We start from the raw sequence: 27,781 nt of genomic DNA on the forward strand, positions 1-27,781 counted from the left end.
TTTATTTTCAAAACAAAGCACAATATTTTCTGTAAACATGCAAAAATTATTCAATCTCAAGACCATTTACAAGGTCCTTTAGTAGAATACCTTAAAGAGGTAAGACCCTCAATTTAAATAGCCGTGATTTCAACTTACTTATCAGTGGCAGAGTTTTAGAGCTTTATAGATTCAGCCTTAATTTTACCCATGGGGAAATTTAATTACCTCTTTTCTTTTATTATTTTTTTTTGCATATCATTTTACTTTATTTTTTTTTTATTTTTATTTGTCAAAGTTTTACATTTAAGCATAAATGTAATAAAACCTTTGGTTTCCATTTTCAATAATCCTAACCAAAAGTGCGCTCGTGTTCCTTGGACTAACATCTTTTTTGTCAACAACTGCCTATTTTATGTTTCTAGGTCAGTTTAAAGTATCTTAGGAGTTCTTTTTGTTTATAATTTAACAGAAGAAACCTGTGGCCATGTTATGGAGACGGAGAGCATTGCCCTCGGAAGTACTCTATTGTCTCGGCAGTCCGGAAGATATTATTCGTTTTATCTTTGGGAACAATGAGGTCTGCTCGATCGAAGATGTTTGCTGTTACGCCGGCTGCTTCGAATAGCTGCACACGTTCGAAGGAATTTATATCATCGCCCCAGAGGAAAACTTTTTGGCCGAGATCCGTGGCCAAGCGAGTCATGGAAGGATCTCTTAGTATGTCTTCTGCGTGAACAGCAACTCCAATTAGCTGAAAAGCCTGACAGTTACTACTGGCTGTTTCGATATCCTTGCAGCGAGGATCGGCGTAAGCCGGCCACTTGTCGGTGCAGCCGAGTGTCAGAAATATCACAGGGAATATGTTTTGCTTCATCCGGACCATGGTGCAGACGTCGGCGTCGAAGCAGGAGAATATGATCATCCTGCCGCAACCATTGCGCAAAGCAGTCAACAGAATCAGGTCCACGAAAAGATTCTTGTCGAGCATTTGATCGGCTTCCAGCGATCCATCGAACAACAGCTGTGGCCATTTAATCTCAACATTGATAGCCAAACCCAGGGGCAGTTGCTGGAAGACTTGCTCAAGAGTTGGAAACAGACGGTAGTCTTCCCGTTCCTCGGAGTTGTGAGAAGGATACTCCTTGATCTTGCCCCCAGCCACAGAGAAAATGCGAACTTCCTTAAGCTCGTTGTATGTTATGTCCTTGAGAAAGATTTTAGTCAAATCCTCTTTCGATTTTGGCTCAGCTCCAATAGGAGCGGTATAGATTTCGAAGTCGTGATACACCACTGGAACATAGTCCTTAGTTAAATGCACATCGAGCTCGATCATGTCGACATTTGATGCATACGCCTGCTTGTATGAAGCTATGGTGTTCTCGGGAACTGGAGCTCCATTGGGAATGAAACTCAAACCAGCACCACAATGGCCGACGAGTAGATTCTCCCACTGAGGCTGCCAAGTGTGGGCGTAGCTGGTGCGGAAATTCAACTTTCCACCGTGTAAAGGTCGAATTATGACGTACGGCAATTCGGCACTGGCGACGTCCGCACTCCCATCAGGACTTACAATTTTTAAGTTGATGTATCCATCATCTTCTGGCATTGAAGCGGCAGAGATCAAAGCATGTCCCAATGGCTCACGGTCCTCAGAATGTAAAACCAAGGCGTAAGTATCATTATCCTGGCCCCCAGAAATTGTCAACTGGAACACTACAATATCTCCGCCTTCGTACATCACACCAAGGTCCGATTGACGTTCTAGCACACTTCTTCCATATTTCATATTCACAGCCTCAACGTTGCTTAGGCTCTCGTTGTAATTTGGAAGGACAGCGCCTTCTTCCACAGGCACTATCTTAAGGTACATCTTCTCTGGCGTCTGTCCCTCGAATGAGAACACCCGATTGAGGAACTTCAGTTGGATGACAGTTTCATTAGTCAACCAGCCACGGGAGATCTGTTGCTGATCTTCGATCTTACCAAACTGATCCATCCTCATGCAACCATGATTGCAAGTTCGAATATTTCTTGGCTCGACGTAGGACTCCCATCGCTTGATCTGAATATGGCCCAACGAGTCCAGGCTGTACACAAAGTAGCGATACTGAACTTTTCCGGGACTGCAAAGATTTACGATTCCGGTCCAAATATTTGCAGCCACCTCAGACAATTGAACACTTCTCAATGGATCCCATGCTCCCAGCTCGAAGGAGTCACCGGTCAATCCGACATATTCATCGGGTGCAAGAATGGCATCAAGTTGGACAGTAAATGTTCTTGGCGATGGAAGACATTGTTCTGTGGGCGAGGTAATGACAGTTGGCTCACCAGCACGTTGAATGACATTGTTTGTAACGGCATTACACTGAAAAAAAAAAGAAAACAGAAAATAAATATACAAATCTTTACAAACTTTATTTTTTAAGAGTATAAAAACCCTAAATTAAAAATATATTGAAAAATATGAAAAAAGCAATTTGAATTTCTACATAAGGTTTTGGATTTTAAAATTGAGACTTTTTAAAATGTTTTGGGGATGTTTGCATTCTTTTTAGGCGACTCATGATTTCGTAATCCAGATATTTTACAAGGTTTTGGACTACTCTTAAACTTTATTATTTATGTATAGCCCTATTTATATTTTGCGTTAAAAATACATTTTTGTATGAAATTCCTAAGATTATTTTAAATAATTCCATACGAATTCAAATTGCATCAATTAGCATTAGACAATTTGAATTCTCTCTTTTTGGGATATTGGCCTTTCGAATTTAATTGTGCTTTCCGGATTTTGAGATTTTCAATTTTGTCATTGAAATTTTTTTTTTTTCTGGAATTCAAAATATTTGAAAATCGTGGTTTCTTAGCATCTGGAATTTTTCCTCTGAAGAAAAAATTTATTTTTCAAACATGCCAACAGATAAAAAGAGTGAACTTTGCATTCCATATTTTATAATCCATGATTAAAGCTCTTAAGCATTTGGGGTTAAAATTATTTAATATTTTTAACTTAAGAAGTTCCATTCTTAGAATTTGAAATTTAAACCTTCGTTATTTTAAATTCAGGAATCTTGGAATTTTGTGATTTAAAAATATATTTCAATTTTTGTTTAGATGGATATTGGTCAACATTTGGTATTAGAAATTCGGGATTTTACATTTCCAAAATTTAACAACGAATATTTTATCTATTTTGCGATTTGTAATCATTCAGAACCTGGACATCTCGAATTTTTTTTCAAAATGCTCACATAAACAGTCTTAAGACTTTCGAGTTAATCCAACATTCTTTCCAATTACGCGTTTTGAAACCTTTGATGAATTAATCATTTGGAAACGGGCTTATAAATACAGGGTTTTTCAATTGAAGATTTCGTTTTAATGTTAAAAAGAAACGAATATGTTTTAAAGGAAATCAATTGATTTTTATTTCATTGTAAGAAGGAATGAATTCCATTGATAATGAAAACCAATATGAAACACCATGTTCAAATCATTAAAATTTCCATGATTTGGTGCTGTATGTCCGTGATAAGTTTTTGAATTAAAACTTTAAGGTCGTGAACCGACTGTGGGGGATATGCATAAGAGATATCTTTCGCGTGGTCCTAAAAAAAGTCTTTATGTGTCAAATCACAAGATCTCTTTGGTCAACTGCGTTAACCTCATCGAAAAATAACTTAGGTGACATACAAATGTTTACAATGTTTTTTATTAAACTCTTTAAATTTAAAAGCGTTTAAGCAATAGTTTTTACTTTTCAAATGTCAAAAGTTAAGAACTCCTCAAGTAACAGCTGTCTAAATATTAAGTTATTCAAAAATGAAGCTCTAAATAAAAAAATATTATTTGCTGTTTTTTTGTTTGGTGTACTGGAGCAGATTTTGATGGCTGGTAAGTCTTGCGTCGAATATAGCAACATTCAGGGCTTTCAAAAACGTGTCAATTGAAGTGAATGTGCGTGTTTGCGATCATACTGATTTAAAAACCGGCAGTTTTGGCAACGAAGCCTTAGATATATTATTAAAAGTCTCCGTCAGGTTGTTTTGTAAAAAAATACACAACAAAAGCCAAAAGTGATCTTGAAAAGCATGAAATTGTTAATATATACCTGCAGAACTTAAACTTGATATAAAAAGAAAAATCCAAATGTTCAATAAAACACTTAGTTAAAACATACAAATTAAACTTATTGAACAAATATTAAAATCAACTTATAGTTAAAGAAAATTAGGTACAAAAATACTGAAAAAGCTGAGTTTTGGTGGAAGTCTTGAATATTTATATCTTATTAGCACACCTTAGAAGTCATTTTGGAACAGAGCAAAAAAACTTTAGGGGTAAATAGGGCTCTAGTTTTAGTTATACTCTATAGTTCATGACGTCATTAAGTTGATACAAAACATTGTAATGCAGGCCATTTTGTCAAAAATTGTATTAAAGTCATATTTTTGTGTGGAGAATGTCTTTGCACTGTAATTTTTTTTTAGAAATTCAGGTTTTAGAGCGATATTTCTATCTTGAAATAAGTATTTGGTTTACATGTTTAACTTCCCATATTGTAATGGGTCCAATTTGTCAAATTGAAAATTTTGACATTTCTCGACGTTTCAAAGTCCCTAGAGTCGAAATAAAAGATTTTTAGAAAGATGACTGTGCATGCGTGTGTATTTTTATAAATCGAAAAAACTGAAAAAAAAAGAAAAATCGAATTGACAGTTTCTTTTATAAAAAATAAAAATCTAAAAAAAGCATTACTCAAAGTTGGTAAAAATTGAATATAGATTCAAATATCTTTTCAAAACTTTGAGATATTGGCTTTAATTTACTTTTATCTTTCAAAAAATATTGTTGCCAACATTCAGTTAAATTTTGAAAAAAATCGAATAGACAGTTTTCTTACAAAAAATTAAGAACCGAAAAAAAATTAACAAAAGTTGGTAAAAATTGAATATCGATTCAAATATCTTTATAAAAACTTAAAATTTAGGCATCAAACTTATTTTATTTTATAAGAAATATTGTTTTCAACATTCTGAAAAATGAGAAAAATCTAATTGACAGTTTTTGTACAAAACATAAAAACCTTACAAAAAAAAAAAACAATACTAAAACTTGGTAATAATTTACTTCCGACTCAAATAGTTTTTCAAAAATTAAAAATATTGTCTTTAAACTAATTTTATTTCACAGAAAATATTGTTTTCAATATTCAGTACTTTTTTTATAAACATCCAGCAGCCCGCTTTTCCATAAAAAATAAAATCTACAAGAAATAGTACACAAATTTGGTAAAAATTGATGTTCGGTTCTTAATATTTTTCAAATTAATTGCATTCATCCAATTTATAAAAATTTAAGAAATGCTTCTAAAATTGGTTAAAATTTGTTGTCGGCTAAATATCTTTTTAACAAAACTATATTTTCAAACTAAACTATTTCTTTATATGAAAAATATTGTTGGTAATGTTTTAAGAATAATTCATCAACTGACAACTTTCCTAACCCAACACGAAAACCTACAAACTTTTAAGCAGGACAAATCGACAGACGGGATGGGAAGTTATCAGTGTAGGTCGCATCCCAGCCTCTTTTTTAATAACTCCCACAATTTTTTTTATCACAGCATGATTTGAGAACAACCTAAAGGATTTACAACAAAATGTAAATTATTATAAATGACGTAATTTAGTTTTTAAGACATAAAGCGGTGCAAGCTTCGTTTTTTCGTCAAGATGGTTAAACAAATTGGACAACATTCAACATAAGCCCTTTATCATGAATATCCGAAAAAGTATCACCAAGTGTTCAAATTTTAGAGTTTTTAACTTCTTCGCGATGGACTATTTATTTCTTAGAATCAAACGATACACATTTTTTGTTCCACTTCCAAATGAAAGGATGTTAGCAATGGTGTAGGGTCGTAGGGGTAATGAGAACACCCTCCTTACTCCCAGGAGAGTATTTTTTTTTATTTTCGTAGGAATTTTCTTGAATTCTTACCTAATTATTTTGTGTTATTGGATATCGTCCAGTCATTTGGTAGTTTTACCTGGAAAGTTCTCCGGGAGCTTTGAAAATTGGTTAATTAATAGATTTAGGTATGCCCTTTTCGAATTTCAAATTTGCCATCTTGATCGTCGGGATCGTTCTGCGTATTTCGTATTACGGGTTGCTTCATCTTCAGGATATCCGTCGAATACGATTATGGCATTGGATTTATATTTTGATCGAACGTACCTAATGTCATTATTGCAAATAGATGAAAATGGTTCACCAGGATGCCAAATGACTCGGTGTAATAAGTGCCCTCCGTCGATGACGTGCATTATATCGCCAAAATTGATGTCTCCAGAATGTTGCTTAAACGCCTTATACATCGAAGATTTAATGCATTTACGCATGCATTCGCCATTGAAAATTGATAATGGAAATGAAGCAAGTTCGTACGCAAGAAAGTTTTTAATTTCCTTTTCAGATTCTTATGCAAAACACATTCGTTGGAAAATTAATAATGGATTAATCGTAACATTTTCACCTTCTATTGGGATGCCTGCAGTCATAACACTAAGTGATTTTATCCAACCAATTTCTCGAGCCATGTAAAAATTAATGTTGTCATCTTCAACAACTCCAGTGCTTATTGACATAATATCCTTTAATTCTGGAAAAGGTGAATGGTTGGACAACCAATCCATCAGCTTTTTTACATCGCCATCGTCGCGGCTTACTCGTGAACTTCTCATTTCGACGTGCTGCTCGGAACTAGAAAAAGTAACATTGCAAAAGTTTTCTACTTCGTCGCAAATATTGTGCAAGAATACCATCCCTAAAGTCCACTTGGAAAGCACGCTTTCATTGACTCCTCGTCCATGAGTAAGACCACCAATGCATTACATCGTTCTCATCAGCGACTGCTCACTTGTCATATCAGACCATGTGCCACACCAAAATTTGTCAGAACGTCTAATTTTGTAAAATATCCTTTAGTAATAAAAAGTTCGTATTCTTCAGCTGACATTCGTTTCTTTAAATCCGACATGTCCTGCAAATATTAATGGCAAGATTTTGCATACAAGAAGTGGCCACAAGCATGGAAATAAGGAATCATTTTCTGAATAGTGTTGAAATGTAAATTCCAATTGCCCATTCTTTCTGCTTCAATGAATTTTTCAACAAGTGTAACCATCCGGAAATACTGGACCCATAATTTTGCTGTACGGCCACGTTGTTCAAATGTAATCAATTGATTCTCAAATTTCTCTGCAAGTTCTTGACAGCATTCTTCTTGGTCCGCCTCGAGTACCACTGACCTATCAAAATTGTATAAAATTCTTTCTAATTCTGCGTTGAGATCGGGTGTAATATCTATTAATTGTAGAACAACTTAGGCAATTGAAAGATGTGTCAATATATGGCTCAACCAAGTTTTTTTCGTAATATAGCTTCTATCGACAGATGTTTCGTTGTAGGTCGAAAGTATGGAGACTGTATACACTGTGTGAGAAAACCGGTGGCAGTAATAGAATATTTTAGAACAATATACGAAAAACACGTGGTGGTGCAGATGAATGATACTTTGTGGTACTCGTACGCCAAAATCTATTGATTTTATGAAACAAATTATTGATACTAAATTGTGGGAAATGTTTTCTAGTTTAACTTTGTACATAAATATTTTTTTTCGTAAAATGCGTCGAAAAGGAGATATTAATAAAAAAAAAACCGTTTTTAGACGCCATTTTTTAAAGATGGCGGGGGTACGAGGTGGCAAAGTTGAAATTTGAAAATAGCATACCCAAATCTATAAGGTAACTCTCTTTTTTTACCCTTAAAATGTGTAAATGTAAGGTTAAGATACTCATTACATTATGTTTTTTTAATTTAGTCAGCCTTCTTTACAGAACATTTTTAAGCATGGCCCAAAAACTCTCCTTTATTTTAAGGATGTAAGCAAACAATGTACCCGCGAACCCCCTGATTAAAAGTCGAGATATACCGATTTTTTTCAAATATATTTTTTTTAAACTTTTATAGTTTGAAAAAAAACCAACACTTTTCCCACAAAATTACAAAATACTCTTTTCTATACTTCACATTTCTTTTTTTTAAAGATTTTTTAAGGAAATCAAATAAATAACATTGAATTATTCTAAAACAAATTGATTTCCATTCTCCAAGATCTGATCATGTATTTATGTAAAAGACATAAAGTCTTAGGAAAATATTAGAAATATAAAAAATTCTTGATATTCATACCTTGCAAAATTCAAAACACAAAATAAGAACACAAACAAAAATCCAAAAAAATTGTACTGGATGTTTATAAACAATGACAGAGACGACGCACAGTGGAACGTCTAGTACAAAATTCCGGACATTGGGTGAAAAATTTTTTTTCATTCTTTTAAATATTTTTTGTTTGTTAATCATAGAAAATTGTCGCCTCTTTTATATATAAGACAGTTTTTTTATGTACACTTTTTAATTTTCAAACAACAACGACTCAAAGTGGCAGTATTTTCAAAGCAAAACAAAAATGGAATTTTAAAGCATTCTTGTAATTTGTTTTTCTCAGGCGCTTTTTATGTTTTATTTTCGAAATAAATTTTGTAGGTATGATATTGGTTTACTTAAGCTTAAACATAACGAAAATTCTAGAAAAAAAATTGTTTTCAATTTTAAAAAATCACTTTTTGTGACTTTTCAAAAAAAATCTTAATTTCTTGTTTGAAGATGTTTTTAAAAAAATGCTCAAACATGCTCGGGTTTTGGGTAGTCTTAAATGAATTTTGTACTTATTTAGAGTCATATTTTTAAAAAATTAGATCCGACCGCATCCGACCCCGCTTTCTGGAGGGCTTTTAAAAGTCTCCCTTAGAGCTATATAAGAAATCTTAAATAAAATAAGTTTTTTGATTGGAGAAGGGGGTAGGGGTATTTTTGCATTAAAAATAATTATAACTAACATAAAGACATCAAAAATTATGAAACACTAACATGCATAAATGAAAGAAGGAGGAGGGGGGGTATTATTCTCCTTTTTTTCAATTAAATCTTATATGCTCTGGTTAGAGATTTTTTGTATATGCTATCATTATTTATATTAGGCAAAAAAAAGTATGGCTCTCATGCTAACGGTTATATTTTCTCTCTTTATTTAACAAAAAATAATCATGTGATGTTATATTTATGGATGCCATTTTTGTTTAGTTACTTTAACTAAGCGGTCGGTTTAGTGGACAGATAATTTTGAAGCCTTCTTCTAAGTTAAAATGGGTGTGTTTACCTACGAAGATTTTTTCAACGTTTTAAAGGCTAACGGGCGTGATTTAAGTGACTATAAGTACTTAGTTAAATATTGTTATCCAAACAACGACAATAAATTCAAGGGAAAAAAATTGGACATTTTTTTTTGCAAAATTTCTGAAATGAATTTTTTTTACTTTAAATTTTTGTTTGCATACTTAACAAATTGTAATATATTAAGAACAATAAATATTTATTATTTGTCTATTATAAGATTACTTTTATTTACTTAAAAAGAATTTGAAAACTCTTGGATATGTCCCTCATTTTATTTTTTTGGAAATTGCTTATCTTTTGAGATTTTTTGAAATAAATTATGAAACTATAATTTGTCAAGAACAAAATAGTGAAAACCGTTTCAAAATCCATCAATTATTTCAAAAGTTACAGCCCGATGACCACTTTTTCATGTTTTCGTTCCACTGTGCGACGTGTGCCATTATTAAAACTGATAGTGATTTTTCAAAACAAGAAGTTTATATGTACAAAATAAAATTATAAATGTATGAATATATTATAGACAATTAAATCACGTGCTTTAAGAATGATAACAAAAAAGAGATTATTTCATTTAAATAAATCACTTTAAATTAAGACAATAATGTTTTTTTCTTTCTTTCACTTTTAAAGAATTATCTCTTTATTATTAAAGTACATTAAAAATTAGTCTATATCAACATAAAGTTTTTATATTTTGTTTTTATTTCACAGAAAACTCTAACAATTTTTCAACCTAGTGCAACGAAGTCTTAAATGCTAAATGATTCTGTGAATTAATATCAAGAACTAAAGAAGCTGGTAAAACGAGAACGATTGAATTTATTTAATATACCATGTGGATAAGATTTAGAAACCAGGTTTCAAAAAGACACCATCAGAAATCTGCTTTCAAGCTCCAATGACACATATCTCAACATGAACCTCGAATTACTGCTTTTCTATTTCTAATTCACTTGAATAAATAATGATTCGTTACGTTTTATAAAATAATAATACATTCATATGAATTAAAGAAATTCGTTCACTTTTTTTCTTGAAGAGTGTGTTTCGAACTTATTTTTAAGAATGTTTAAGGAAACTACTTGTGAGTGTTTTATGTTTCTTTATTTTAATTTTAATTGAAATTTCTGAAACGCGAAATCACGAGACAGTAAAATTCTGACAGGTTGTTTTATTTTTGTCTCCCGATGTGATTTTGAAGACCCTGAAAAATTGACAAAACGTAAACGTTTTTGCAAGATCATTCTTAAGAACAAAAAGTATCTTAAAATAGCAACAAATAAAATCTTTTAAGTCGATACGAATTTGCGCCTTCTTTCTGCACCGTGTATAAGTATGTATGTATATCAAAACTACGCAGGCAGTCATAAATTTTATTGACATGGACTTTGATCAGAAGAAATGTATATTTATAAAATAGGCACACTTTGTCGAGTGAATACACAGTATCAAAAGATTGTATCTATAAGTGTTCATAGATACATGTTCACATCGTAATAAAATAAAAAGATACCTGTAAATTAATTATATCAACTATAAAATTAAAGATACTTAAGCATACAAAGTTTTGATACATAATAAATTCGCGATATTTTTTAATCAGTTAAAAAGACACACAGAAAAACGTGTTCCAAAGCAAAATGAATATCTTATCAGCATTTTATTTGTTTTATTTTTTGTGTCTCTGTTTTATTATTTTCTATTCTTAGCTTCAATCAACTTCGTAGGTCATATTCAGATCTGACTGAAAGGTACAACAGTTGAAACCATAAATGAAGTTTAATTTAAAGAGAGATTAAAGTATTGTGAATAATGTCGAGATACATAGTATATATTTAATTTCGACCTTGATGAACGAAGTTCAGGGTGGCGTTGCATTTAAAATTCAAGCTTTATATTTTTGTATTCGTTTTGACGACAATCAATGACAGTGTCAATTATAAAAATGTGATTTTAGGGTTTTTTTTGGTTGGTTAATTTTTGTTGATTATTAAATTATAGATTTGTATTGATTAGATTAAGTTTTTTTTGTTGGTACGTCACAAAGTGACGTTCATATTCGCATTCAGAATACTTTAGTCGACATTTAGATACAATTTGACATCATATAGTATCGAAATATAAGAAGTCATAGGAAGTTCTTATCGCTTTTCTGTCTGTTGGTCTAAATTTCTTTGCTTTTAGTATTTTGAGAAAAATGTATGAACTTCTAATTGGAGGTTATATTATGAGCGGATCTCATTTATCAAATTTAAAATATTGGAATTTCTTGGTATTTCACGGTTTCTTTGGTCGGCTATAACCTAAGAATTATCTAATAACGATATATGTACATACATATGTAGAAAGTTCTTCCAAAAAATCACTTGATTTTTAAGTATGTACAGCAAAAAGATTAGCCCACCCAAGATTAAATATTTGGGCCTCATTTTAGACAAAAAACTAAATTGGAAGGCAAATATTGATGAAAGAGTCAAAAAGGCTACTGTAGCGCTTTTAACTTGTAAAAAGGCCATAGGATGAAAATGGGGCTTCACCCCAAAAATAACCCACTGGCTATACACTTCGGCAATCAGACCAATACTCATTTATGGAGCTGTCGTATGGACAAGATGGTAAATCTAAATAAGCTCATCAAAGTCCAGCGGTCAGCAGGTATGTGCATCACAGGAGCACTTCGCTCAACACCAACCGCAGCACTGGAAGTGCTTTTAAACCTAACACCACTTGACATCTTCTCCAAAAAGGTGGCCGCCAACTCATGTGTAAGGCTTAGAGCCACCTCTCAATTGACCAGTAACAATATTGGACATACTACTATTCTAGACAGTTTCAAATCTATCCCAGATCGCTTAGACTATACCACACCAAAAATGGTATTTGGTAAAAGATTCCATGTGTCCATCCCTTCAAGATCCTCCTGGGAAGAAGAGAGACCCCTGGAAGATGATGCGGTACACTTCTATACTGACGGTTCAAAGACCGATCAAGGAGTTGGAAGTGGTATCTTTTCAGAACAACTGAATCTCAGTCTATCCTATAGACTTCCCAATCAATGTAGTGTATTCCAGGCAGAAGTAATGACGATTAAAGAAGGACTATCCTGGCTCAAAGAAAACGTTATATCTTGGAAGGATATACGAATCTTCTCAGACAAGCCAAGCCGCTCTTAAATCTCTCGCGTCTGTCTCCACAAACTCTCAAACAGTCCACGATTGTCGATCATCTCTGAATGAGATAACGGAACAGTATAACATTCACCTCATTTGGGTACTGGGCCACAGAGACATTCCGGGGAATTGCAAAGCCGATGAGCTCCCCAAAAACGGAACACTTCTGCCTCATGTTAGACAAAAACATAACATAGGAACACCACTTGCTACATGCAAATATCTTTTCAAGCAATATGCTCTAGAAAAAACAAATGCTAGATGGTCACAAAGTACCACCTGCCTAGCAACCAAGCAAATATGGCCAAGTATTGACTTAAAACGGTCAAAAGGCTTGATATCACTGAGCAGACAAAGTATAAGCTCTACAATTGGAGTAGTAACGGGACACTGCCTCATAGGAAGACATGCTCTGAGGCTAGGGGTCTACACAAATGACTTCTGTAGAAGCTGCATGGACGAGGAGGAAGAGGAAACAGTCCAACACGTTCTGTGTACATGTCCAGCACTCTCTATTAGAAGGAATTACTTTCTCGGTAATCCCTTCTTCGATAACAGCAGTGAACTGGCAACGATTGACAAAAAACGTCTCTCTAACTTTATTAAAAGTACAAAATGGTTTGTTTAATTTCATTACTCTCCCATGAGTAACCTCATAAGTGGTATCACAATGGACCCACTCCAACCTAACCTAACCTATTATTTAGTTAGCAAGTTCCCATTTCCGGTAACAGCTTAAATGATCCCAATTAATTTGGATACTTAAAGCTCAGTATAATACCATATACCCATTTTGTTGAACCTTTATATCATATGTTCAAATATCTTGAACGCGTATGCTACTTTAGAATGTCATGAAGGAATCATCAATAAAATAAGGGTATAAAAAGCTGCCACAGCGAAAACTAATACTAAAACTTATTTTATCCAGCTTATTTTTAAACTTTAATTTTCCTTATTGGTTTTGAGAAAGTTATAGAAAAACATTTCGTTGCATATGAAATATTTTAAAATGGGTCCAAAAACTATGATTCAGTAGCAAAAAAATATCATAAACCAATTTAAAAAAGAGGCTGGGATGCGACCCATACTGATAACTTCCCATCCCATCTGTCAATTTGTCTTGCTTAAAAGTTTGAAGGTTTACGTGTTGGGTTAAAAAAGTTGTTAGTTCAAAAACATTTTTTATATAAAGAAATAGTTTAGTTTGAAAATCTAGTTTGGTTAAATAGATTTTTAGTAAAAACAAATTTTTAACAATTTTAGTAGCAATTTTTACGAACTTTTATTAATTTTTATTAGGTTTCTACTTTTTGTAAAAAGAAACTGTCTCTTCGAATTTTCTCAAAATTTAACTGAACGTTAAAAACAATATTTTTTAAAAGATAAAAGCAGTTTAAAGCTGATACCTCAAATTTTTGAAAAGATATCTGAGTCGAAAATCAATTTTTACCAACCGTTGTTAAATTTTCTTTTAAGTTTCTATTTTTGTAAAAAAAACTGTCGATTATATTTTTCTCAACATTTTACTGAATGTTGACAACAATATTTTTTAAAAGATACAAGTAGTTTAAGGCCGTAATCCAAAGTTTTGAAAAGATATTTTATTCGAAAACCAATTTTTACTAACTTTTATAGATTTTTCTGTTTAGGTTTTTGTTTTTTGTAAGAAAACTGTCTATTAGATTTTTCTTAAAATTTTACTGAATGTTAAAAACAATATTTCTTATAAGATAAAAAAAGTTGTAAGCCGTAAACTCAAAGTTTTAAAAAGATATTTTAATCGAAAACCAATTTTTACCAGTTTTTATTGATTTTTTTGTTAGGTTTTTATTTTTTGTAAAAAAAAACTGTCAATCCGATTTTCTCAAAATTTGTTCGAATGTTGAAAACTATATTTCTTATAAGTCAAAATTAGTAAGAAGCCATAATCTCAATTTTTGAAAAGATATTTAAGTCGAAATCGGTTTTTTACCAACTTTGAGTAATGTTTTTTTAAGGTTTTTATTTTTTATAAAATAAACTTAAAATTTTACCAGATTTTTAAAATGTTGTTCTTCGTTATTCGTTAAGTTTTCGAGGTGACACATTTTTTTCTCCGTTTTTTGATTAATAAAAAAACCTTTAATTGGATTTTTTTCCAAAAATATATTTGTTTGGTATCACGTTACAATTTATAATATAAAATTTAATTCAAGTCTATAGCAATATTGTGTCATGAGATATTTAGGGTTAACCGAACTGTTCACCTTTTTTAAAATTGCTATACTAAAGAATCACACACGCAATTTTCTTGAGAGCCTTTTCCTTCTGCTGTTTTATCTTTAAAACAAAATTTATTTGAAGTCGAAATCTCTACTAGTATCTTCCTGAAAATCTTTTATTTCCACTCTAGGGACCTTGAAACGTAGAGAAATGTCAAAATTTTCAATTTGACAAATCGGTCCCATTACAATAACTTCCTATGGGAAGTACCCGTACGGGTACGCTTAGTCAAACATTTGTTTTTTTTTATATTAAGCGCACACTCAAGAGAGTTATACTACCCTTATTATGTAGACACAGCGTGAGCACTAGGAAAGGGAGAGAGGGGTTGAAAGAAGGTGTCAGTGCACATAGGTTTTGAATTCTTAAATATATGGCTGGGAAAAACAGAGTGTAGCAAGACATTCCATATTCATGTAGTACGGCTTAAGAACAAATCTCTGTATTTGACAGTACCACCGAAGTTGGGCTCGAGGGTTTACTGATGAGAATTCCTAGAGGCGAGAGTATTATGGTTGAACTGTTTAAGGGAAGGAATGCAGCTGGCTATTTCTCTTGAGCATAAACCGTTAACATAACGGAAAAAAGCGTGAGACAAGAAACTTTATGATGATATTATCACCTCTCAATTTAAATGATTTACGTTCAATACTATTTAAGAGGCTTAAGTAAGTTGCAGGAGCACCAGCCCAGATATAGGAGTTATACTCAAGCTTTAGACGTATATAAGTCTCTAAGGGGTGAAATATTTCTTGCATCGCCTAAGGAAACCCAAACACCTTGCGGAATTTTTGGTGACATCGCGTATGTGATCGTTTCACAAGAGGTGGTTGGTTACATACATATCGAGAATATCCAGATGTTCAGTCTCATTGATGCAAGTGGCATCCATTGATAATGGCAAAGTGGGTATATCTCGATTTAACGAAACAAGCATTGGGATTTCGAAGCATTAAATTCCACGCGGTTTTTTAATCCCCATTGAACAATGCTGTTCAGGTCGGAATTTAATGAGCTTATCATATTATGTCGTTGCAGTTCCACATCCGAAGAAAAAAGATGTGTGTCTGAAAACGAATATGAAAAGCTAAAAGTACTATCGTTAGCAAAACCATGTATTGGATTAGATGTTGCAGACAGAAGATCATTAATGAAAATGAGAAAGAGTGTTGGAGATAGAACAGAGCCCTGGGGCACCCCAGCATTTATTTTGTGATTTTCAGACTTTAATCCATCCAATACAACTGGTATTGATCGATTCGAAAGGTTATTATACTAATCTAATGAAGGAGTAATTCATAAAACCTGAAAGCACGCATTTTCGATAAGAGAGCCTGATACCAAACCCTATCGAATGCTTTGGAAATAACAAGTGCGATAATCTTACTTTCTCCAAAGTAAAAAAAAATGTAAAGATTTGTTTCATTTGAGATGAACTATGAAGTCAACAGTATACCTATTGCTATAAAAGCCGTATTGTAGGTTATTAAGATGCATTACTCAATTTTTGGCCAACATATCGTCATTGTTTTGAATCATTCCGAAGCTCAAATTGTATAATGAAATAGAATGTTCATCTAAAGGGTGTCAATGTGTGAATTTTACTTATGTAGCTCTACTTTCGAAATCTATAAGAATGAATAACTCTGTATCACCTTATTCTGCTGTAGTCTTATATCTTCAAGAACCTTGAGCACCATTTTTGGTTTTATAAGCCAATTAGCCAAGTATTCAATCACACAAATTACACATATCCCGTAGTTAAATGTTTTCCAGATTCCGTATAGCTGATATTTGATATTTTCGTTGAGATGAAGCTCATCAGCTTCATATAAAACTCAGAGTTTCCATATTCATATCTGCGAATCTAGGAACTTAATATATACAAATTTTATTCTGGTTTAAACCAATACAGTCGAACTTCTTTAAGTCGAATTTCTCTATAACTCAAAATTTTATTGAGAACTTTGATTGTTCAACCTTATTTTCATGAATTTTGCCCTCCATAATTCGAACTTCTGTAAGTTGAATTTCTCTATAAAGCGATTTTTTTTAGATACTGTTTGATGCCTTTTTATCCTATTGAGAAAATCCCATTTTATTTAACCTCTTTTTCAAAATTTACTATAGGCTTCTAAAATTATTTTAGACGTTTGTTAGAAGATACATTCTAAATTCTTTGCTCTTATTTGGGAAACCCCCTTTTGTTACAATTTTTTGAAAAGTACTTAAGTCTACTGTGATTAATTTCTGTAGTTTTTTTTTTGAAGAAGAGGGATGGCCAATCAGAGTTCGGCTTTAGACGAGTTACTGGTTTTTATGCGCAAAAGTTCCGACTTTTGTTTATGTTTCTTAGTTGGAAAAGCAGAAATTCACTAACTTTTGTCTCTTTTCTTTAAATCGAAGTTTCTCGAATTTTTTGTCTTTCATTTTGAAAGTGGTGGATCGGCGATTCTTATAAAAGAAAGCTTAAAACAGTATGAAGCAACCAAGTTTACTAGTGAAAATATGCAAGTAACAACTATTAGTATTGGTATGAAAAAGAAAGAGTTTAAGATAGAAGCTATATACTGCCCACCAAGACGCTCCCCGACAGAAGATGACTATACAGATCTACTTAATCTTCTTGGGCATAACTTTCTTATTGGTGGAGACTTCAATTCGAAACACACCCATTCGGGTTCAAGACTTTTCCAAGCAGGCCGTAAATACAATTGCGAATTCTATTCCTCCTTACTGACTTACTGGCCTTTCGATACTAACAAAATACCAGACCTTATTGACTTTTTCGTAGCTAAAGGAATCAAAAGAAATCACTAGTGTCGAAGGTAATTATATCCTGTCATCAGATCATACTCCAATGATTCTATCACTAAGTGAATCGGAAGTACTAGAAAAAAGTAATCCAAAGCTGGTAAATAATAAAACAAACTGGAGCGATTTAAGAGAAAGGCTTTTAAGTTTTATAAGTTTAAGATCTCCCATGGATACAATCGAGCAAATTGACCATGAAGTGGAACAATTTATTGGTGATGTGCAACAGGCCGCTGAAGAAAGTACTCCGACATTTTCTAATAGAAGACAAAATGAAATAAAATATCCTTTAGAGATAAGAGAGTTGATAATAGAGAAAAGAAGAGCTCGAAGAAAATGGCAAAATACTAGATTTCCAGATGATAAAACAACGTTTAACCGTATAAGCAACAATCTTAAAAAACAAATTTACAAATTCAAAAATGATTCACTCAGTAAATTCTTAAGGAATTTAACGACTAATGTTTCAACCGATTTTTCGCTATTGAAAGCAGCCAAGCGCCTGAAAAGACCGCAATTACAAAACTCGCCCTTGAAATCTCAAGTCGGGAAATGGATCAGTAACACGAAAGAAAAAGCTAACCTATTCGCTGAACATCTTGCGAATGTTTTTAAGCCATACTCATCAAACGCTGCTGAAAATAGATTACAGCTTGTTGATAAGACAGATGGAAGTGAAATACCAATTGTAAGACTACCAAATAAAAAATCACTAGGTTACGATCTAATTACAGCTCAGGTTATGAAAGAAATGCCATTTAAGCCTTCATAAAACTCCAATATATAATAAATGCATGCCTTAAGCACCGGTATGTCCCGCACCATTGGAAAATTGCTGAAGTAATTGTCATACCAAAGCAAGGTACACCACCTACAGAAGTGAAGGCTTACAGACCAATATCGCTTATACCAATTATGGCAAAAGTTTTTGAAAAATTGCTTCTGAAGAGACTTAGCAAAATCATAGAAGAAAGAAGGTTAATCCCAAAACCATCAGCTTGGCTTAAGAAATAAACATTCCACGATAGACCAAGTTCATAGAATATCAGATGTAATAGAAAAATCATTAGAAGAAAAACAAGTATGTTCAGCTATTTTCTTAGATGTTGCTCAAGCTTTTGACAAGGTTTGGCATGAGGGACTTGACTACAAAGTGCAAAGGGATCTTCCCAGGCAGTACTTTGAAATATTAAAATCGTACATCTCAGACCGATTGTTAAGAGTAAGACACGATCAAGAATACTCGCAATTGAAGAAAATAGAAGCCGGTATACCACAAGGAAGTGTAATAGGTCCTACCCTGTATTTACTATACACAAGGGATATTCCAGTTGGTAATCACACCATAATGGCTACTTTTGCAGATGATACCGCAATTTTGGTACCCGACAAATGTGTCTCTAATGCAGCAGTAAAACTACAAAATGCCATCGATACAGTGAGAGCTTGGACCGAAAAATGGAAACAATGAAACAAAATCTTCAAATATAAACTTTACAAATAAAAAGATAAACAATATTCCAATAATCATTAATAATCAAGCTGTACCTTACGCCACCACGGCCAAATACCTTGGAATGACTTTGAATGCAAGGCTTAAGTGGAAATAGCACATCAAAAAGAAAATAGAAGAACTAAACTTGCTTTTTAACAACTTTGATTTATCAATCCAAAACATAATAATGCTGTATAATCAAGTTCTAAAGCCTGTTTGGACCTATGAAATCCAATTATGGGGCTGCACAAAGAAAATAAATACCGAAATAATCCAAAAATTCCCAAACAAAGTCCTTCGTGGAATAATTAATGCACCTTGGTACATAAGAAATACCGATCTACATCGTGACTTACAAATAGAAATGGTTACAGAAGTTCTTAAAAAATACGCTGTATCGCACAACCAGAGACTGCAAAGTCATACTAATTCTGAAATGGAGTCCGTCTTGAATGTAAGAAACCATGTTCGGAGATTAAGAAGAACCAAGCCTCATGAGCTTATGGTCTAAAAAAAAACATGGGAAAGTATTAAAAGTTTAAACTTCCCCCCAAGTTATTGTACAAAGTTAAGAAAGAAATATCGGAAGTCGATCCTTCAAGATTGGTCCTGATGAAGAGGTGGTTTTAGTAATTAAGAGTCCCACACTACTTGGTGTCGAATACTGCCTTGTGTCTTTTGAAGATTTCTTCCTGTCAAAAAAAAAAAATAATAATTTGAAAGTTCGACTTATGGAAGTTCCACTGTATTTTCTGAAATGCTAAAACCAACCAAATTGAAATGCTGATATAACAAAATTCCTCTAAATTTAGGAAAACCGACACCAAAAATTCAGTAAGTTTCTCTAAATACCATTTAACCATAAAATCATAATTTTAAAAATTCAGAACTTTAAGATTAGTTACATTTTTGAAATAATTTTAATAAATATTCAGATAACGTTTACATAATTCCATATTTGGAAACAAAAAATGAACGCAATCGAAAGAGTATCAATTACAATTGTAACTAAGAACAATACCATGTCTACTGCCTCAATGAATCATAAAAGAACATGACATATCATAAAATATAAAATAATTTTAACTAGAAATCTTATTTATAAGATTTCTTGAACACAGAAAGTTTAAATATCAACAAACAACAACATAACGTATTACACACCGCTTGACTTAAGTTCATTTCCATATTCAATTTTGAACTTTGAAGTTTGGACTTTGTAACTCGAACTTTGTTTTCTTTAAAATCCCAAGAAAAACATATTTATACAATTTTCAGAGGGAAAATCCTTTTGTCATGTGATGTCAGATTAATTTGTTTTGATATCTTAATATTTATCACATGACCCGAACTCAACTTCACAACTAATTTGAAAAAGCCACCCGATGATAATAATAATAATTATTATTAATTTGTATCATTTATGAAGTGATGAAAACAATTAAACCCTGTTAAGCTTGTTCTCATAAAATTTGTAATTAATTAATTTGCTGACAATAATGCATACATTAGAGTTGCTTAAAGGGGGCGTATTCATTATGTCATGTATGTTATGAATAGTCATTGTTTGTTAAACTTAGGATTTAGGAGATTGTAGTCCGTTGAGAATATTAATAAAAATAATTCCTATTAAATAATCATTTAACCTTCAAACAATATGACGAATAAAATATACAAATTGTTGAATTGTTCCCAGAGAATCGAACATACACTTTCTTTTTACTTAGTTAAAGTTTTTGAATGACTCAATGAATAATAACTACAAAATTGTGAATTATCTAAACATTACATAATAAAATGCTTGATTCACAATAACAATAAAAAGCTAAAATAGAGGCTCAGATATAACCGACTTTGATTAATAACTTCCCATGTTTGCCCTTAAATTTTTTTATAATAACCGAAAGTGTCTTTTACTGAAGTTCGATGTAAAATTGAAGCCTAAGCTAGTTTTTGTCAAGATATTCGAGACGTTACAAGATTTAAGCAGTAACGGAACATTACTTTTCCGGTTTTAGACCCGAAAGATTGGCAAAATTCCATTATTTTGAATCACTCTTTTGCAGATTGGTATTGACTATAATGAATAGCTTAAGACATTTCGGTTTTAAATGCTTCTAAAGTTCATCGATTATTAAACCCTATAAAAAAAGAGGCTGGGATGCGACCCACACTGATAACTTCCCATCCCGTCTGTCGATTTGACTTGCTTAAAAGTTTGTCTATATGTACTCGTATCAATTTTTACCAAATTTGCGTACTATTTTTTGTAGATTTTATTTTTTATGAAAAAACCGACTGTTGGATTTTTATATAAAAATCACTGAATATCGAAAACAATATTTTCTGTGAAATAAAATAAGTTTGAAGCCAATATTTTTAATTTTTGAAAAGATATTTGAATCGAAAATCATTTTTTACCAACTTTTGGTAAATTTTTTTTTAGGTTTTTAATTTTTTGTACAAAAACTGTCAATTCGATTTTTTTTCAAAATGTTACTGAATGTTGACAACAATATTTTTTGAAAGATAAAAGTAAATTAAAGCCAATATCGCAAAGTTTTGAAAAGATATTTGAGTCGAAAATGAATTTTTACCAACTTTTATTATTTTTTTTTAGGTTTTTATTTTTTGTAAAGAAACTGTTAATTCGATTTTTTTCAAAATTTTATCGAATGTTGAAAACAATATTTGTTATAAGATAAAATAAGTTCTAAGCCTAAATTTCAAGTTTTTGAAAAGATATTTGAATCGATATTCAATTTTCACCAACTTTGAGTAATGTTTTTTTTAGATTTTTATTCATAAAAAAAAAATGTCAATTCGATTTTTCTCAAAATTTTATCAGATGTCAAAAACATTATTCTTCGTTGCACAAAATTGTTTTGGAGATGAAATCATATATTAGTTGTAAAATTTTGGAGGTGGCAATTTTTTTTTCAGTTTTTTTGATTTATAAAAAAAAAACCGTTAAATGATTTTTTTTCAAAAATATATTTCTTTGATATCACGTTGCATTATACTGTATAAAATTTAATTCAAGTGTCTAGCGTTTTTGGTTCGTAAGATATTTAGGGTTAACCAAAATTGTCACCTTTTTTTCAAACTTCTATGGTAAAAAAACAACCCACGCAATTTTTTTGAGAGCCCTTTCTGCATCTTTCTGTTTTATTATCTGTATAACAAAATTAATTTATTTTTCTTCTGGTTCTTGAGCTATGACCGATGAAAAAACGTTACGAACGTTCGTATACACGCACCCACTGACATCTTTCTAAAAATCTTTTATTTCGGCTCTAGGGACCTTGAAACGTCGAGAAATGTCAAAATTTTCAATTTGACAAATCGGGCCCATAACAAAAAAAAATTGGGTCCGTTTGAGAACTAGGGCCTAGTGACTGACAACTCTCAACTATTCGTGTGTGCGAGTACTCTTGTCAGGGATGGAAGGGACCTACACTTTAAAGCTGAATCCGAACGGAAAATTTGAGAAAGCACTTTTGATCACAAGAATTACTCTTGGAGAATTTGTCAATTCCTCGCAAGAGGCAGTACCCGTGAATAAACTTTAGGTGGCATAGGCAGGGATCGAACCCAAAACCTTTCGCTTGACAGTTCAACGCACTAACCATCATACACGGGTAAACTAAAAGGAAAGGTTAAGTACGGCACACATTGATAACTTCCCATTTTTGGACTTTCAAATTTTCAAATATTTTGTAATGACCCAAATTGTCTTTAATAGAAAATCAATTTAAAATTGAAGCTTTGCTTGTTTCTGTCAAGATATTCGAGACTTTAAAAGATTTAAGTAGTAACGGTCATTAATTTGTCTCGGTTCTAGACCCGAGAAGATTCGCAAAATACGATTCTCTTCAAGTTATTTTGATCCACTTTTTTGCCGATATTAGTCAAACTATTGTCAATAACTTTAGTTATTATGGTTATAAATGCCTCTAAAGTTCATCGGTTATTAAGCCCTATAAAAATAATATAATTATGTCAAATCGCATGATCTTGGTGAGCACTTGACATTGCAAAAGCTTCAAATTCATAATGCGCTGAAAGTGACTGCTTTTGAATTGCCCCTTAGTGTTACATTTTAAAATTTTGATGCACTCTTCTATTGTGCAAGCGACCTATTATTGAAATGGCAAACAAACAACTGATATGATGACACTTAAAATGACAGGTGTCAAACGACAGATGTAATTTCCCACAATTTCCAAAAAAGGAAACAAATAGTTTTTGAACATTTTTCGGCTTTAACTATAGTTAAACATATTTGTTTTATTTTTGGTTTGTTCTTTACTTTTTGATCTAAAAGTCGACCGATTTTGTATTAATTTGCTTGGATTAAAAATATGGAGCAAGTTCAAACTAACCTAAGTTCTCAATGAATAGAGTTAGCGCAGTTTTAAAGTATTCAATATTTACAAAAAAAAAGTTAACAAACAGACCTTATATTTAGTTTTTAAAAGTTTGTCCAAATAAAAGTATAGTCTCGTAGATGGATACAATTTAAGAGATTTGAAATTATATTCTTTGACGATGACTTTTTTCGAAGTGACTAATTTTGAAGTTTAATCATTATATCTTTCTTTGACTAATTTTTATTTAAAAAAAAAAAATTAAAATGTCTACCTTACTTCCTTATCTCTTTTAAGCCTCAAAGGGGAAAAAGATAAAATGATAAGATATTAAAATTAATCGTTTAATGACGTTCAATCACCGTCTATTTGGTGTTTATTGTTATCACATTCAGATTTCGATCGTTGACGCAAGTTGCAAAACTAAACTGTTCCATTAGGCGTGTTTATAAAAATGCTATTTCAAGAAAATGCAGTTTTAAGAACAGAACTCGTTTCTTTATCTTTGAAGTTAAATACTGATTGTTGCTAATTTTTGAATAAGTAAAGAAAAAACTGGAATGTTTCATCTCAAAATTTGTATTATGTATACGTCTCCCTCTTAATCTTACAATTATAATAATCAATCATTGAAAAATTACAAAAATTAGCACATGGAAATATTGATTTTTAACAATCAAAAAAAAAGTTTAAAAAACCAGTACTCATATAATTCGAGCTTGACACGCTCTTATTTAATATCTGTCTTTCATTTTGTTTGTTATTTTATGATTAAACACGAAAAATGCGATATTTTCTTTTGTTGGGGGAAAAATAATTAAAGTTCAAATTCCCAGCATTTGTGCAAATATTTATTCATTATTGATCCAAAAGGCGATTATTGCTTTTGTAAAAAAAAAAACAAACTTAAAGATGTTTTAATATACCAAAAAATTGATTTTCAATTTAACTTTCCCATCAATCTTGTCAAACATTCATTTTAAATAAGAAAGAAAAAAAAGAGGCATTGTAGAGGCGTATATCGTTCCAGTTCTCAGCAATTTTTGTTTTACAAATGTCAAAATACGATGTCTTCAAAAATGACAGCTTCCTAAATAGTAGTTCATTCAAAATGAAACATCTTATTTAAAAAACCAATACACTTTTTTTTAAATCGAGGATAATGGAGACAAATTCTTTAAAAAAAAAATAAAAAAATGTACCCTTATTTTAGTAAGTTACCAAGACGAAAATATGTTTTGTATAATTTTAAACGATTTTAACATTTACTATCTTTAAACATTAAATTTTACTTGGCTGATCACAAAATGGCTACTTAAACTGACATTTAAATAAATAGAACTGTTTACAATATTAAGGTTTGTTTGTTTAGTTTTGTTTTATAAATGAACTGTCACTATTAAGAATAATTTCGAAAAAAAATACTTAACAGTTTTTAACAAATCAAAAAAAACTAATTAATAGTTTTAGAATGACTTAATGTAATTTCAAAATTGTAAATTATCTAAACATTACATTTCAGTATAATTTTGTTATGGAAGTGATAGTTGATTCACAATAACAACTAAAGAACAGGATCAAATGTGGTCTATATTAATTAATAACTTCCTATGTTTCCTCTTAAATTTGTTTGTAATAAATGAAACTGTCTTTTAATGAAGTTCGATGTAAAATTAAAGCCTAAGCTAGTTTTTGTCAAGATATTCGAGACGTTACAAGATTTTAGTAGAAACATTTCTTTTCTGGTTTTAGACCCGGGAAAATTCGCAAAATTCGATTCTCTTGGGTTATTATGAAACACATTTTCGTAGATATCAGTCAAACTATTGTCAATAACTTTAGTTATTTTGGTTTTAAATGCTTCTAAAGTGAAAATCAAAAATAACTGAATAAAATTATTTGTCGTTCCGAATATCTTTGCGAGCAAAAACTGATATTTACCTTTTTCTAACATCCGATAGGAAGTTATTGTAATGGGTCCGATTTATCAAATTGAAAATTTTGACATTTCTCGACGTTTCAAGGTCCCTAGAGTCGAAATAAAAGATTTTTACATACGTGTACATACGTTCGTACTTCCGTATGTCCGTCCGTTCGTGACGTTTTTTTCGTCGTTCATAGCTCAAGAACCAGAAGAGATATCGATTTCAAATAAATAGGGCTTTCAAGAAAATTGCGAAGGTAGTTTTTTTTATCATAGCAGTTTAAAAAAAAGGTGAACATTTTGGTTAACCCTAAATATCTTTCAAACCAAAAACGCTTGAGACTTGAATTAAATTTTATATAATATATTGTGACGTGATATCAAAGAAGTATATTTTTTGAAAAAAATCCATTTAACGGTTTCTTTATAAATCAAAAAAACTGAAAAATAAAATTTGTCACCTCCAAAATTTTACGACTAAAATATGATTTCATCTCCAAAACAATTTTGTGCAACAAAGAATAATGTTTTTGACATCTGATAAAATTTTGAGAAAAATCGAATTGACAGTTTTTTTTTATAAAAATAAAAATCTCAAATCTCGATTCAAATATCTTTCAAAAACTTGAAATTTAGGCTTCAAACTTATTTAATCTTATAAGAAATATTGTTTTCAACGTTCTGAAAAATGTTGAGAAAAAGCGAATTGACAGTTTTTTTACAAAAAATAAAAACCTAAAAAAAATGAATAAACGTTGGTACAAATTGATTTTTTACTCAAATATCTTTTCAAAACTTTGAGATATTGGCTTAATTTACTTTTATCTTTCAAAAAATATTGTTGTCAACATTCAGTAAAATTTTCAAAGAAAAAATCAAATTGACAGTTTTTTACAAAAAATTAAAAACCGAAAAAAAATAAACAAAAGTTGGTAAAAAATGATTTTCGTTTGAAATATCTTTTTGAAAATTTGAGATAATAGCTTCTATCTAATTTTTACTTATAAGAAATATTGTTTCCAAGAATAGGACACATTTTGAGAAAAATCGAAGTGACAGTTTTTTACAAAAAATTAAAAACTTAAAACAAATTTAACAAAAGTTGGTAAAAAATGATTTTCGACTCAAATATCTTTTCAGAAATTTAAAATATTAGCTTCAAACTAATTTTATCTCACAAAAAAATTGGTTTTCTATTCTCAATATCTCAAGAATTTGCCTTCAAATTAATTTCATTCATTCAATTTGTAATAAAAAAAAAATTTAAGGAATGCTACTAAAATTTATAAAATTAGATTTCGACTGAAAATCTTTTCAACAAAACTAGAAACTAAACTATTTCAATTTATAAAAAGTATTTTTGGTAATATTGAAATTTTTAAGAATAATTTAACTGACAACTTTTTTAACCCAACACAAAAACGAACAAACTTTTGAGCAAGACAAATCGACAGACCGGATGGGAAGTTATCAATGTGGGTCGCCTCTTTTTTCTATAAGGTTTTGTCTTGACAATTATTTTTTTAAATACGCAAAATCTTTAAAGCCTTATTTCAAACAACCATAAGCAAGTCCACACAATCTAACGTTGAACTATTTAGTTCAAACAAAACAAACAACACAAAAACACGCAATTGTGATTTGCAATTCAAATTCGCAACACACATTAATTCACAACAAATGATCATCATTCACAATAATAAAGTAGGGAGATGGATAGAAGTACTAGTTATAGTCATAGTCATCAAACATGTTTGTTCTTGATTGTTTTTCCAAAAGTCTACACAAACAAAAACAAAAACAAAAGGTATCTTATTCACGCACAACACGTTACACTTAGAACAAAAAGAAAACAAAAACAACAACAATAACACACAACAAATCAAAGTCCATCCATCACTTCACTTTCGCTTCCTCTTTTTGTTTAACCGGTCTACAAGTTTCCTACGTTATTCATTTTGTTTATGATGTTCAATAAAAATATTACGTTTTGTTTTAGAAAAATAATTCAAACAAACTTCATATTGCAATAAATGCACAAAAGAATAAGAATAAAATAAACACACAAACGCCAAAAATATCCTAAATCCAATTCAAAAACTGAATTAGGTACAATTCAAAATATGCAAAATGTAATTACATGTTCAGAATGTTCGTCGATTACAGTTGCTGGAGACGTAGAATCCAAAACACTCAAAACCATTGACACTGACATTTTTCTTTCTTTTTCTTATTTTATCTTTTTATTGTTTAATATATTTTTAATTAAAAGTTGATAAGCTTCACAAAAATTACAAAATATCTATAGAAAAGTACGCAGGTATTCCTTTTTTGATAAAACCACAAATAATCGTGTGTAGAAACCGACAGCAAATTTATTATTTCTTCACAAACACTACACAGCCGACCGTTGGTTGTTAAACGTTCAACGAAACTAAAAATTTTGAAT

At 31.2% G+C, this 27,781-nt stretch overlaps 1 protein-coding gene across 2 annotated transcripts; it reads right to left on the minus strand.

Moving 5' to 3' along the window:
* LOC129939139 (glycerophosphocholine phosphodiesterase GPCPD1-like) lies at positions 1-27,781 on the minus strand. Of its 2 annotated transcripts, XM_056047021.1 has the most exons (3): positions 9,722-9,749; positions 8,245-8,327; positions 1-2,350 (listed from the first exon to the last, which is right to left on the minus strand). In XM_056047021.1, the coding sequence occupies exons 1-3, from the start codon at positions 9,732-9,734 to the stop codon at positions 470-472; spliced, it is 1,977 nt and encodes a 658-aa protein (XP_055902996.1). In that variant the 5' UTR covers positions 9,735-9,749; the 3' UTR covers positions 1-469. The 2 variants fall into 2 exon arrangements, with proteins under 2 accessions (XP_055902996.1, XP_055902997.1); XM_056047022.1 differs by lacking the exons at positions 8,245-8,327; positions 9,722-9,749 and adding an exon at positions 27,473-27,781.

Source organism: Eupeodes corollae, chromosome 1 (assembly GCF_945859685.1).
Source record: "Eupeodes corollae chromosome 1, idEupCoro1.1, whole genome shotgun sequence".
NCBI classification, from domain to species: Eukaryota; Metazoa; Arthropoda; class Insecta; order Diptera; family Syrphidae; genus Eupeodes; species Eupeodes corollae.

Coding starts and splice junctions, on each gene's coding strand:
- LOC129939139 (XM_056047021.1), bottom strand. Junction 2,351..8,244: donor TGTGTTTTGAATTTTGCAAG/GTATGAATATCA, acceptor TTTTTTTTTCAG/TGTAATGCCGTTACAAACAA.